We start from the raw sequence: 14,787 nt of genomic DNA on the forward strand, positions 1-14,787 counted from the left end.
TATGTGTGTGTGTGTGTGTGTGTGTATATATATATGGGGGTTTTTTTGGTTCCTGCAGCTTACCATGTTGCAAAGCCCTTCATGGACAGTACAGTCTAGTGTTCCAAATTTAAGCTGACCATAAAGATGTTTCGATGCTTTTCTCAGCTCTGGTAACAAAGCTCGACAAGGAGGACACCACTAGAAAACAAAATGCAAGTAAGTGCAATTGCTTTCCCCACAGTTGGCTCTCAGGAGAACGCAAGCTGTTTGAGATGAATAATATGCTGCTTTGACAACAGACTCCACTAAATACAAAACCCACACAGCCTAGGAACTAGTGCTGCCAAGGAATGAGGAATTACAATACCATCTCATGATGCTGAAGGACACTTTCAAGTTACTGCTAGTATTTTGTTACATAGTTACATAACAGATTTCAGAAGAAGGGAAATACAGATAGTAAATATTTACCGGTGCAAAGAAATCCACAAGCCATGGTTCCTTTTCTTTGTCAGGAAAATTCTGAGGTCCCAGTGTGATAACATGAGAGTTGACACTTTCTTTGGCAAATGCAACAATGTCGTATAAGATCTTCTTTCCTTCAAAGAACAACGTAGAAAGGAAACTTTATTTTTCCTTGTGAGAGATCTCATTAAAAAAGTCAGTGATAGCAACAAGAGTCCTTCAGTTCCCTTGACTGATCTTTAAACATGGCCTGCTTAAATCAATTGAACAGGTACTGGTTTGCTTTTTCTCAGGAAGACAATGATAAACTGTCCAAACCTACATAGGTAAGACATACTCTAGGTGACAGTCGATATTTGGCTAAATACTAAACTGGATATTTACCTAATATTAGCCAAATAAATGTTTTATCCAAGACAAAACATGTTTTTGTCAAACAAAATGAATGGTTTTTTGTGACTGAACTACTGTCTGTTTTACCATCTTACTCATGTTTGTTGGAATTAAAGAGTTACTATTCTAGATACACTTGCCTTGGCAAAGGCACTGACACAGTAAAGACGTCAAGCAAAATAAATGATACTGCTAAATCACAGCTTTTTAGGTGTAACTGAAGTTCCTGCTGACACAGCTCTAGTGGGCAAAGATCAAGTCTCTTCATACCCTTCATGTACATAACTGCCAGCAGAAATGAGAGTTTGTGTCTTGAAATGAACTGAGAATAAGAACTTCAGGGTAATTAAATCTGAAGTCACTGCACAATGACTTATTAAGATTTATTACTGTTCTTAGATTTTAAACTGTTGAAGCCCTTCAACACAGCATATAAAAAAGCCTGATTCTTTCGAGTATTATATTGTTATAAATACTGGAGCGAGATGACTATTGGCAAACATGCTAGATATCATCTGTTCTGTAAATAGTAAACTAAACCATTCAGAAAAGAATGTATGTATTGTAGTCCAATGTATTTCTCTTACACTTTTTGTAATCTATGCCATTATAAAAAGATTAAAAATGCTGTATGTATATGACCCTTTTCTTGGCTTCTCTGCAGGAGTGGAAATTTCAGAGAGTATGTAAGGCTTGTCCCAGCAGCAACCATTAGATGTATGGGATCGTCTTTCCCCCTCAAATACTACTGATCTTTTCTAAGTGGTCAAAAACTTTTCTCCTTTCTTCTTTATTACAGTACTGACGTTCTGACTTAATTCTAGCAAGCTGTTTCTAATACTTCAGAGGCTGAAAAATGAGAACCTCATCTTGCATAATTGTCTTGTGCTGCATTCTGGATGAAGCTACACCTCTTGCTGCAAGCTAGTTTTGCTTCAGGCTCCGTTCTTCAACCAGCATTTTTGAGTCCTTTCAGTGGTACACAGTAACATAGTTCCAACCTTTCCTGGAAGGAAACTGCTACTTTGGAAATGAAAGTAAGTGGTAAAAGTCTCAATACAGATTTTCTCGGATGGAAGTCAACAAAACATGGAATTAGTTTTAGTGCAGTGACACATGAAATCAAATCCAAGTTCCTCAAGTTGGCAGCACTGTATAACTAGCATGTTAAGCCTCTATGAAGGCTGTGCCTTAGAGCATTCTTTGGTTATCCTACCCAAAGCAGAAGCTGTCCTGACCAGCTTCAGAGATTTCATTTGTGTGTAATTATGTAAATGACGTTGAAATAGACAGAACACTAAAGACAAAATACACCTCTTGGCATCTGATGACTGCTTACCCAGGAAAAAAAGAAAAAAGAAAGGAAACGGTAAGTTTGTGCAAGGCTACAGTAAGGTCAGAGGAATAGCAAATATTAAAACTACAAAACTGTTCTTTGGGGAAATAAGTGCTGTTTGCCAAAGATAGTGTCATCTCGAAGTGATTATGTAATGATTTAAACTTGCCAAAGTTTCCCTTACCATGATGAATTTCATAATCTCCAGTTCCTTTTCCTTTGAAGACTGCTAAACAAGGCTGATAGACGTATAGTTTGTTGCAGATGGTCGGTGAAGAAAGACAGTCAAACTTGCCAACCTATTTAACAGACAGTGCTATTTTAATTAAGGCATCCTAATTTATATAGATTAACATATTTTGAAAGGCAGTAAGAGTTAGGATACATTCATTAAAAAAAAGGTAAAAATATGGAGAAGTAGTAGCCTTTTTATAAACAACAGATCTTAAGACAATCTTGTAACTATGATGTTCAAGGAAAACTATTAGCACAGCTATATTAGGTTGTTTGCTAATTTTTAATTTAAAGGCCAAAATGGGGAATAAAACCTTAAAGGATCCTCTTTTTTTTCCCCTCCAAATAAGATAGCAAGAGAGCAAAAGGACACCTAAAATAAATGTGACATTAAAATTCTTCTAGTCAATGCAACAATTTTTTAAAAATACATACCTTATAGAATAACTGAGTCCATATGTCTTTAGTACAAAGTTTGAATTTGGTTTCTTTTTATTAAGAAAATTTTCAAGATAATTATAGGGTTTTCTGAGTAATTAAAATACAGTTTCACATACATCAATTCGATGTTGAAGTGTTAACTTTTAGTTTTTAACTGAATGGAATCTGCAGCGACATCTCCCATGAGAGAGCAGATTTAAAAGATAAACTTTCCTAACTACTTTTAAATTATTCAAACTGTACAGGAAACGTCATTGCTTGCTTTAAATTATAAGCTTTACTACAGATCTACCATACAATAGCATATGTCTTTCAGTACCAGAGGTGGCAGGTGGTAGGGACAGCTAATAATAATAAAAACATACTGACTTGTTCTCTGAATGTAAATAGTATTTAACACTAGATGAGTGAGCAGTCTTACCTGAATATGATCATCTTTAAGTAAAAATTGAAGTTTCTTAAAGTCCTGTACATTTGATTTATCACTCTCCCCAAACTGGAAGAAAAGCAGCCATCGGTGATGAGCCAGACGGTCCTTTAAACAAAGGGAAAAAAAAAACCAAACAACAAAAAAACCACAACACAGAGAAAAAAAAAATATTATTCCCAACCTATACCAACTTGTAAATTCCTTTTATGTTTTATGAAGGCAAATGCCCAATTATTCATCTGATCTCTGAGTGGCCTCCTCCACTCAACAAATTCTTTCATGTAGTCCTTCCAGTAAACTTCATTTTACTGCATCATAAGCAGGAAAGTGGAAAAAAATCTGAAAACAAGCTGGCTACAGGCTACCCTCTATACTTTCTGTTTCCACGTGCGTTTCCTATTGTAGATCAAGCTGCGAAGTGCTACTACAAGTGTGAAGAGGTTTCCTCTTTTTTTCTCCAAGACACGAGTAACATTTATGACTTCTAATTTCAGTTCACACATAACTTATCAAGGATTAACAAGTATTTTTTCTCTTACATTATTGACAAAAGACATTTAAAATAAAATTCTCTACAATGTAGTTGATTTAAAAAATAACTAGAAAGTTACAGTTGCAGAGTGAGTTGCAATGGTGGTTTCGGTGGTTTTCTATTTTCCTTTTAAATACATGCCCCCCCCCCCCTTACTTTTGTTGTTTTGCAAAACAACAAAAGTAAATGTAGACAAACAATGTTAAATAATTTTGGCTGCGGGGGGGGAAGTCATTTTCTGTTAAATAAATACTAGGTTGTTGTATCAACAGGATTTGAAAAATGTAAAAAGTAATGATAAAAAAATATATTATTTAAAGAAATCAACATCTTTTTAAAAAATTACCTCTAATGATGCTGCAGAGATCATTTCAAAGTCTGGCAGATGCTGCATTACTTCCTGATATATTTCTCTGGCATCCAAGGAGTTTAGAAACTAGGAAGGAAAGTTAACTGTGTTTATTATAAGGAATTACAAACATCAACCTGATTGTTGATGATTAGTACTCAAAGTGTCAGGGAAATTATTCTGATTTGTTCTTTTCCATCAACTGAAGAGTACAGTTAATAATATGTTATTTGATCAACTTCTTTTTCATATATATAGTTTCACAAATATTACTCTCAGAATACTGCTTTTTAGCTTGTTTTCCCACAATATTAAACTCAAGATACCGTATTTTGTCAAAAAGGGTGCTAAAAGTCTCAAATTCAAGTTTCAAACAAATTTTCCAATCAAGTTTACAAGATTTCCAATCTAGTTTTACAGCTTTCCTTAACTGCACTGTACAGATATTTAAGTTTCAGTAGGTTTTTAGATTTAGGAAGTAATATGAATCAGTAACTCAGAGTTGGTAAGTTACAAGGCTGAAAGTACATAGGTTACAAATTTAATTCCCTCCTTTTAAAGATATAGATAACAGTAGTGACAATAAAGGAACAAGCCATGCTTCAAACTGAGAAACGTCTCGCATCAATTAAGGAAGTTAAAACTACCATACAAATGTAGGAGGAGGTTGCAATATTAGAATATAGCCGTACAGCATAATCCGTACCGACAGACAGCGTAGGAGTATGTTTATCACACATGTCAGTACTCCATTCAGAGCAGCATTTCTCAAACTTGTGATACCTGGGGCATATTCCTTCTGGAATAAAAATTGGGGGCACATGGCAAATCTCCCAAGCTTCCCCAGGATAGCTGGGTAGCAGCTTCAGAACTAGCTTTTGGGCCTGTCACAGAGCACATCCCACCCCTGGATTCCCACAGCTGCTCAGGGAGGCTCCTGAGGAGGTGGCTAGGCAGAGCTACAGGCTGCTGCTACTGCAGCGTGCTCCTGTTCACTCTCCCAGCATACCAGCAAACTGGGGACCACCTCCAGGGATCACTGCCTTAGAAGCCAGGAGGGATATAAACTCATACTGAGGCATACAAGCTTAGAAGAAAAAAGAAAAAAGCATCTTTTCAGTTGTATATAATCAATCTGAAAATTATTTATACATTCCTTTGTCATTGTCATCCCCTTATTTTATCTAAATACAGAACGGCTGAGAAATAACTCGTACCAAAACACCTCCTTTCTCTTTGTTATTTATGGTGGCTCCAGGTGGAAAGTATGCTGTAGTACTAGATGAGATATCTAAATTATCACAAAGCTCACCCTGAGTGCCACAGTCCATCCAGCCTACATTAACAAGACCTTCCTGTAATAAAAAAAACAAAACAAAACCACAAAACAACAAAAACAAAGAGTATTTCTTAATTTCAGGTTCAAAAATGCTTTTGAAAATCCCAACACAAGCCATTATATACAACATTTAGAAAATGGAAGGAGACCATGTTGTAATTCATTAGTTAATGTTCATTCATATTTGATAAAATTCTTTAAAAATTTAATGTTATTCCAATAGCTACTAAGTCAAAATATTTCACTCTTTTGAAAGTTAATGGGTGAAATCTTGGTTGCACTAAACTCAGTGAGAGTTTTGGCTACAACTTTATGCTTTCACTTCTGTTATTTTGTTTTAACTGTAACAGGTAATGCTTTCAAAGTGAAACACTGCTTACCAACATGCCAGCTAGCTTAAGGCGTGTTTGGTAACTCAAGCAATCTGCAAAATAAAAATGATTTCTTTACAAACATAAAACTTCAAATTATTAATGCACTACACCTACCCTTGTTTATAGTTACCCCTTTCCTCCCTACAAAGGTGACCATTTCAAAAGGCATGCTTCCCAGCTATTTGCCCAGTATTTCAGTGATTTGAACTTGTAACATCTAGTAATCAGCACTTGATGGTTGTCTACTTCAAGTTAAAAATAACATGAATAACATTCTCTTGCTTCATCAACACAGAATTCTCATTTTAAAAATTTTAATATTTTATTTGCTATACTAAGACTGACCTTTAAAATTTCTTCTTAACCAATGTTTTAAAAAAACAACCACCAAACCCAAGAGGTATCCACATACTGTCTTGGAATAAGATTTCAATGGAAATATCAATTTTCTGTGATTCAAATAATAACTCACTATAATAAATATATCATATGCTCTAATTACCCATCCAGACTTTGAATAGTTACCTTCTGATGCAGATTTTTTTCTGAAATAAGAAGATGCATCAACCTCACTTTAATTGGACCAAAGTTGAAAACTTAATAACAAAAGGATTGCAACTTGAAATCAAGCTATTTACAAATGTAAATCCAAGACTGCAGCTCTGGTTGTTCAGTTCACAGAACAAAGGTCTCTTCATAAGACCCAGAAATCTTTATTTGTCAAAGGTGTAGCGCATTTACTTAGCTCTGCCAGCTACCCAAGGCAACTTTCTCACATACCATATCTGCAATACTGATCCCAAGAAGGTCAGTGACAAACAGCTACAAAAAAATAATGCAAATCTAAACTCTGTCATGACATCGGTGGTAAGAGCCAATTACTATGTCCAAACCTAACTTAAGAGAAAATATTCAGCTGATTTTTGAGTATCGGTGGTTTAATGGGGAGATACATCCTTTCTTCTGCTCAGCTATCATGACAAGTTGGCATGCACCTAAGCAATATCTGTCATTTGAGCTTCAGCTGGAAACTGAAGTCAGAGGCCTTTTCTGCTAGTTCCCTTCCTGAGGGGTTGCACTTGAGTGCTGCTGTAATGAGTCACGTGAAGCACAATAGCATGATCTTTCTATTAATGTCCCTTTTGTCAAACTGCCTCTAAAACGGAGCTTAAATGACCCACAGTCCAAATACTGTGATCATCTAAGATGTTCTACAACTTTTTATCAGAAGCAAAAGGGATTATGCCACTATCGGCAAAAGTTCTTTTTTTTCCTGTTTGCCTTACTTGAAAAGTATTTAATACACCTACCCCCACGTTCAGTACAGAAGGTGATCAGCCAACCAACACCAGAAGCAAATGAAGTTTCAATGGCATTAACAAAGTTTCCTAAGAGTGAAACAATTTGCATCAGTTTGTGACTAGTTAAACGTGACTATGAAACCAGAAGGTTTTATATTTGCATTAGCAGATTACAGTAAACTATTTTTAATCTCAAAAACAACACGTAGCAACAGTTGACAGATTCTGTTCTATACATAGTTTCTGCCATATTTTATACTGTAAAAGCAGTATCAAGAACACCCCCCCCAAGGAAAATATGTGAACGTTACCTGCCCATAACTCAGTGACTGTGCTTGTAACATACTGCATGGCAAAGTTCTTTAAGCTCTCTTTTGACCTGTCTCCATAATATTTCACTGGTTGCTATAGAAGACAAAGAATAAAGTTTACAAAGTTAAAAAAAGAAAAAACAACATCCCAAAAGCTACTGGTTTTTTTATAACAGTACTTATGCAACTGTGGGGGACACCCCCTCCACCCCCCAAACCTTAGCTCTAACTGTTCTCTCCCTCCCATATTGGAACGTTTGGAATTTAACTTTTATTTAAATTTTGTAATGTGATTTCTTTCCAAGTCCAGCCACACAAGGATAATTTAGTCTTAGAAACTCAATGATTATGTTTCTATTTAAATAAAAATTGCTTGCATCCGTCCATTTAGTGTATGCACAATCTCTGCGTTCAACCTCTCAAATCTTACCATTGTCAAAACGTACCCAACTATTCAAGTGCAATTTGTACACCACCCCTGGCACCACCACCTAACAAGCAGCTATAAAGCGTGACGTACATAATGCAGTTAGCATGGAGGAAATCTTGTGGAAGGAATTTCCAAGTTTCTTTAGGTACATGGTCATATTCTTTAGACTCAAAACCACAGACTATTCTTTGTATTTGAAAAGTCCATTACAATACTATAAGAGAAACTGTTCAAGTAGCCTTGTTACGTTGCTACAGCACCACTGCCGGCAGTATCTTCCCAAATCAGAAGTGATATATTGCATGGTAAAATGATTCAAAAAAAGTACTGTATAAACCAGATATCTATTCTTGAAGTTAACTTTCTAAATTAATTTAACCAAGGCGAAGGAAGAGAAAAAGTAATTTATTAAAAGGAAGTAATATATTACAAGGAAGATCTTTATAGAAAAGATCTGTGATTGAACAAGTATTAAAGAAATACTCTTCCAGATTTCAGTCTTTCTAAAAGCACTTGAAGTTTTATCACTCACCATTCCAGTTTTGAAAACATACAGACTGGGATAACTGTTAATCCCTTTAATTCGACAAAGCATTCTATTATCTCCACAGTTGACAGCTCCAATGCGTATTACTCCATCCATCTCCTTAGCAAACTCCCTCCACTAGAAAAAAGGGGGAAAAAAAGGATATTTTCCTATAAAGATATAACGAAAAATCAGCACATATTTTATTCCTGGCATCTTGAATTGTTGTCTTTGGTTTCAGCTTCAGTGTAGAAATCCATTTGGTTAAGTTTTATGCTGTTAAAAACACCGAATTTTCAGAGTTAATTTGCTTGTTATACATACCGTAGGTGCTAACTCATGGCAGTGGGAGCATCGAGGAGAATAAAAATTCACAAACCACAGTTCTCCTGAGTTAACAGCAGCATCTAGATGGAGAGAAGAAAATTGTAAGTAAGTAATGCATATCTACAATGTAGTTATATGTAGAATGTACATTTTTACTACATTGTTTTTCCACTAGCTGAATTAAGTATTTATATGTCAGACATAGTTAGTAACAGTAACTCAGATGGGATAAAGATTGCACTTCACTTGCAAATACTTGCTGTTGTAGGCAAGCGCGCAAAAATCGTATTTCAGAGGATACCAGCACCCTGACTTTCAACATCTGTTCTATTAGTTAAGAATAAATTTATTCTCTACGGATTAACCTACCTGAAATATGTTATAGTGTAAGTCTGGTTACCTTAAAAATACAAGTTCTAAAAGATTTTTACCCACTAGAACTTTCCATTTCCTTATATCACTTCATGTATTTTCTGGGTTCCACCAGGCAATCTTTTTATATAGAATCCCTGTCTAATAGGTGAAAATGCAATTTAAAAATCCAAGTTAATATAATTACTAGAAAAGTCAAGGGAAACATAATTAGATACTCTTGCTTATAAAAGAAAACAGCAACAAAATATACACACAAAGAGGTTATCAGCCTGAATTACATGGCTTTCAGTCTCTCCATTTTTGGACATGATTTTTATAGAGACTTTTCTTCTAAGTTATAATTGCCTATGTTAAAATACCCTCACAGACAAGCCAACTAAGGAATGTGTAGATTCTGCAAATCAATTAACCAAAGCAAGACCAGGTTCTTATGGAGAGCATCATGAAGTTCTGCTATTAGAACAGTTTACAAAACTGGTTCAGCATGTAGATCCAGTCCATACAAAGGAAACCGTACTCAAAATGCAGATGAAAGATCACACAAAATCCAGTATTTTTTCTCCCTAGTCTCTTTTAGTTGTAAACATCTTAGCTGTAATTTTAAAAGAAAAAAAATGGATAATGTCCTCACTGAAAGTATTATCTTTCCAGACCTTGTTTTACTTAGCTGTGCTTTTAGTATCTGGTATCACCTTCTGGTCTTGAACCTCTTGTGCAAGGCACAATTGACTGGATTTCACAGAAAAAAATTGATAGAAATTTTCTATTATATTTCTATTAAATGCATTTTTAAACAAGAGACCAAAAAATAGTAATGATAAATTAGGAAAAACAAAATTTTAATTCAAATAATTATAATTTCCTCTTACAGAGCTCACAAAATATCTTTCAAACTTAATGTAAACTGTTTATTGATATTGGTCTATTTGCTAACTAGCATTTACCAGGAAGCAGTAAGGGTTTGGGTTTTTTTTGTTTTCTCATGTGAAGATGATTTTCTGACAGTTTTTTATATAGATATGTAATAGAAATCTACAGACATACAGCTCAAAGTAAAAATTGTTACTTTGGATTGCCATATCGTCAAACAGAGCGCTATTTATTTAAGACTTACCAAATTCTCCTCTATCCAATGTTAGAATTTCAGGATCATCATCATAAATACCTATTAAAAAAAAACCAATTGCTTTTTTATTTTTGCCATCTTTAAAACAAAGAAACAAACTATCATTTTATTCACAAGACAGAAGACAGTACACTTAAATTGAAATAGTAAGCTGGCAAAGATAGTTTTTACAACAAAGCTGTATTTGTTTAGTAATATGTAACCTTAGTTTAATCTCTTGCGAACTCCCACGCCCTCATGCTACAAAAGCCACCATCAGAACAGAAAAGTTCTTTTGGTGTATTAGTAGACCAGCCACTGAGCGAGCAGAGAACTTGAACTACCACTGTGACGGCAAGAGTATTAGAAATAACATCAACCAGTTGTGAGATTAGAAGTCAAGAAGCTTCAGCTCTCAGTGAGAGTCTGGAAGCTTTCACTTCTTCTCTCAGCCTCTGGTTATCTAAACTATTTAGGTGACAAAGGCATTTCAGCCACAAGCTTTTCCACTAACAGAATGTGTGAACGCAGTGGAATAAAGTGGAGAGAATAAAGGTAAGGAAGACAGCTTTTCTAAAAAGCTAACTAGTCCTATCTAGAACATCACTACAAAACAGTCTACTACTTCAAGTACGCAAGAAAGGCAGTGCAGAGATACCAAAAATACTAGTAGACAGCATTATATTACGCTACTGTGGCTACAGATCTTTTACAGTACCTAACATGGTGAGATGCCATTTCACCTGAGGTATAGAAGGATTAAATGCAAATAAATAATAAGAGAAATTGATTTCTACAGGTGACAAGGTACTTTTTATATTACTATCCGTTTACATATCATGTAATATAATACATACTCTCACCCATACATATATAAAAATAGCTATATTTTTTATATATATACACACATATAAAATATGAAAATATTAATATAGATACTCTCAAATGACTGGTGAATAGACATTCAAGGATATTGTTTCTCAATCAAGCAGTGCAACTTCAGACAGACAAAATTTCGTAAATCTGTTTATCTGAAGAAGTTTTAGGGTAATCTCCATCTTTTCCTGTGATAGTTGCACCTCTGGTTTATTCAATTTCAATTTGCACAGACATTAATTTTTTAGAGATTGGGACATATTAAATCAAACTACACCAGAAAAAAATTTTGTGAACGTGGAGGTTCATTTCAGCTTCTTTTTTCATATCAGTCAAACCATGTTCCTCAGCTCTCTATTTTAGCTTACTCCTGTTACAGAAGCTCTGAGAACGGTTCATCCCAGCCTTTCCCTACAAATACCTAAGATTTGTTGAGACAAACATTAAATAACTTGTCTCAAGATCATTTTAGGTACGATTCCGTTATTATTTTTTTGATTTTCTACTGCCTCTTTACTGATCTCTAATTGTATAACTGTATATAAAATAGGTTTGACAGTGCAAAAATCTCCTCTCAAAATCCACCTAAGAATACTTTATCTAAACAAAAAAAGGTCTTCCTGCATTAAAGAGTTAAAAAGAATACTGATGAAACATTAACACTGGAATTTAAGCGGGGGAAAAAAAAAAGCTTTGCATTTTAAATAAAATAAACAAGAAGTTAGATGACCAATAAAAAGGTAAGCAGCAGGAACAAAAGGCTAGGTAAATAGATTATTACATTTTTGCTATTTTTGGGTAGCCATTAACAGGGTAAATAAAAGACTGGGTCAACAGAGAGAAAATGACAGCTACAGGAGAACAACAGAGTAGGCAGAAATCTGGAGAGGATACATCAGAAATGTGTAAAAAGATCTGATATAGATCTGAATATTGCATTTACTTGTGACTGTTTCAAGCAAATCACAAACATACATCATAACTTACCAAAATCATAGCGATAGAAGTGCCAGCTTTCATAACGACCTCCTTGCTGCTGATCTTCAAGACCTTTCTCTCCGTATTTATCATACTTCTTCCGTAGATCTTCATCTTTAAGTACTTCATAGGCTCTATTTATTTTCAAAAAGTTTTCATGTGCATTTGGATCATTCTATTTAAGGAAAACAATTAGTAAGTAATTAATAAACCATATTGTACATATAATGCTGAGAAAGTATCTTTAGAAATATTTTCATATCCCTACTAAAGATGTCAGCTGTGATGGAAGCAGACATTACACACTGATCTCCAAGCTACAGTAAAAAGTTTTCCTTTCCTGAAGCCAGATGCGTCTTCTGCTCATTTCTTCACCCTCACTAAAGTACCAACTGAAATACAAAGTGAACTGGTAGGAGGCTGTAACATTCTCCAGTGATCCGTCTTCTTTCAACTCTCTGTCTTCAATGAAAGAAGAAAAATAAGTACTCAAGAACGAAGACTTGCCATTTCCTCTATAATCTTTCCTACTCCCCTAGAATCCCCACTTGTCCAGTTTGAAAATCTCTACTATAAAGACAGATTCATCCCTTCTGATCTCACGGTGTAGACAGAGGACCCCTTTTTTATTTAAAAAGCATTCTGGTTCTAGGTAGCTTTGGAATTAGAATGGTGAAAAGTCTGCAGACATATTTTGAACCCCAGTTTGGGTTCTGAGCTGGTGTAGTATAACAGTGGTGAGCAAAATCTGCAGCATTCTCCCACTCTTTTAACTTCTGCTTATACATTTCATTCAAAAGACACTTTTTCTTAAAGATTCTTGACTTATTTACCTAGACAAACATGAAATGAATTACCATTATGGAATTTGTGTAATGGCTTCATCTTCTATGTATCATCTTTAATGTTGAAAATAACCTGTTGAAAAATCTTTAGTAGTATTTTAGTAGTATTCATGTACTTGGAAACTACAGAATCTGATCCAAAATGTTATTATTTTGAAAGGTATCAACACAGGGAAAATAAAACTTGCAGTTAATAGCTACAAGTTGGCATTTCTAACTTTGCTGAGATTTGGCTTTCTCTTTGAGCTTTGTCATGTTCAAATCCACTGTAAAACATGAGCATCTCAGAGGCTTCAGTGTACGTTGTGCAGGCGGGCCCTGAGCTCATATGGAACATCACTGTCTTCTGGGGCTCTGTGCAGGTTCAGTTGCACATATAAAGATACAAATCCTCATATTTCCTCTGAATTTCTGATTATTTCAGGAAATCTTGAGGAAAAACTGATGACGTTTAAATTTAAAAATGATTTCTTTGTACTTCAGAAAATACAGTAGCAGACCGAGCCATTCCCAGTCTTCTTTCTCTAGCTACTCTAGTGCTCCTTATTACCTTCCCGTGTTATGCCTTGTCAGTCCCAGAATTTCTGCTTTGTCCTGTTTGATACTTGGAGACTGATGTCTCGGAACAGGCTGGTGGTGTTTGCTGTTTAGATGAGACTTCATCTTAGGGAAACAGTAAGTTCCCCTAAGCTAAATGGAAAGAGACAAACTCATCAGTTTACCAACAAGGTAATATGGTACAGATGTAAGTTTTCCTCTATGTACAAAAATATAATTGAGAATGATCTTGCCTCTTTTTTTTTTTTACTACAGCAATTTAATATGGCCCAAATTCAACATGACCATGTATGACCACTCTATCCCTTTTTGTAAGTTTTCTCTGCAGAAAATCTGAGCTGAACCATGTTATCAGGTGGTTACGTTACTTCACAGGAACTGAGAAACATTTAAGATAAATTAAAACCACTTTTTGTTTAAACAGTAAGATCCATTAACTCAACAACTTTGACTTGTTAAAGATGTAACCTACCTGATTTTTATCAGGGTGCAACTTTAATGCCAGTTTTTTGAATGCTTGTCGTATTTCTCTGCTACTTGCTTCTTTGGATACTCCAAGTAAACTATAGTAGTCCTGATCAGTGCACACAAGAACTATTACACATACTAAAACTAGCAATAAAGATCTTTTCAAATATCTAATACAATCTGCTTTGGATACTAAGAACTCCATTATGAAGCTTTTGGAAAGTTTACAGGTTCTGATTCGAGCAGGCTTTGGGAAGAGTCTCCAGTAAATCTGCCAACGTTCAGAGATACAGCCGTATTTATGACAGAGCTCTTCAAAATGCTGGTTGTCCTACTTCATGTCACAAGTCTTGCAAAAGTTACAACCTATAAGAAGAGGGAGGGAAAAAGCAATTAAGTACATGTTCCTACTTACTCAATAAATAGAAGTTAGCAAAGAACCCCATCACCAGCTTGTGCAAACTGCACATGAACATTAAGTTTCTTGATGGCTAATTACCTGCTTTCTGAAGACCGCACAGTGACAGACCATCTCTTGATTATGTATATTTTGAGTGAGGTAATCATGCAAAGCTTTACTGAACGACACTAAATACCTGCCACTTACATCACATTAAAAAAAGTGGTTTTAGCGCGGCTCACTTTTCCTTCAGACTTACTTTTACTACCGCAGGGGGACATTTCTTCCGAAAGGACCGGGTAGCTTTGAGCCCGCAGCCGCTCCGGGGTGGAGGACTGCTCGTCGAGGAGACGGCGGACGCCCCTCGCAGATAAAGCCGGGCAGACCCCGGGGGGCGCCCGCGCTCGGCCCG

General features: G+C 35.5%; 1 protein-coding gene across 1 annotated transcript in view; it reads right to left on the reverse strand.

The window, feature by feature from the left end:
- Nucleotides 1-14,773, reverse strand: part of DNAJC10 (DnaJ heat shock protein family (Hsp40) member C10) — a 24,605-nt gene extending 9,832 nt beyond the window's left edge. The window contains exons 1-15 of the mRNA XM_009289542.2: nt 14,635-14,773; nt 13,980-14,341; nt 12,114-12,279; nt 10,260-10,310; nt 8,768-8,850; nt 8,450-8,581; nt 7,488-7,581; nt 7,186-7,263; nt 5,882-5,925; nt 5,380-5,517; nt 4,160-4,249; nt 3,273-3,386; nt 2,361-2,475; nt 454-581; nt 64-180 (exon numbers count right to left, since the gene is read on the reverse strand). Of these exons, the coding sequence (XP_009287817.1) occupies nt 64-180; nt 454-581; nt 2,361-2,475; nt 3,273-3,386; nt 4,160-4,249; nt 5,380-5,517; nt 5,882-5,925; nt 7,186-7,263; nt 7,488-7,581; nt 8,450-8,581; nt 8,768-8,850; nt 10,260-10,310; nt 12,114-12,279; nt 13,980-14,180 (1,551 nt within the window). The 5' untranslated portion in view covers nt 14,181-14,341; nt 14,635-14,773. The remainder of the gene's footprint in view (nt 1-63; nt 181-453; nt 582-2,360; nt 2,476-3,272; nt 3,387-4,159; nt 4,250-5,379; nt 5,518-5,881; nt 5,926-7,185; nt 7,264-7,487; nt 7,582-8,449; nt 8,582-8,767; nt 8,851-10,259; nt 10,311-12,113; nt 12,280-13,979; nt 14,342-14,634) is intronic.
- Nucleotides 14,774-14,787: the final 14 nt, after the last annotated feature.

Source organism: Aptenodytes forsteri, unplaced genomic scaffold, assembly GCF_000699145.1.
Source record: "Aptenodytes forsteri isolate BGI_AS27 unplaced genomic scaffold, ASM69914v1 Scaffold442, whole genome shotgun sequence".
Lineage (NCBI taxonomy): Eukaryota > Metazoa > Chordata > Aves > Sphenisciformes > Spheniscidae > Aptenodytes > Aptenodytes forsteri.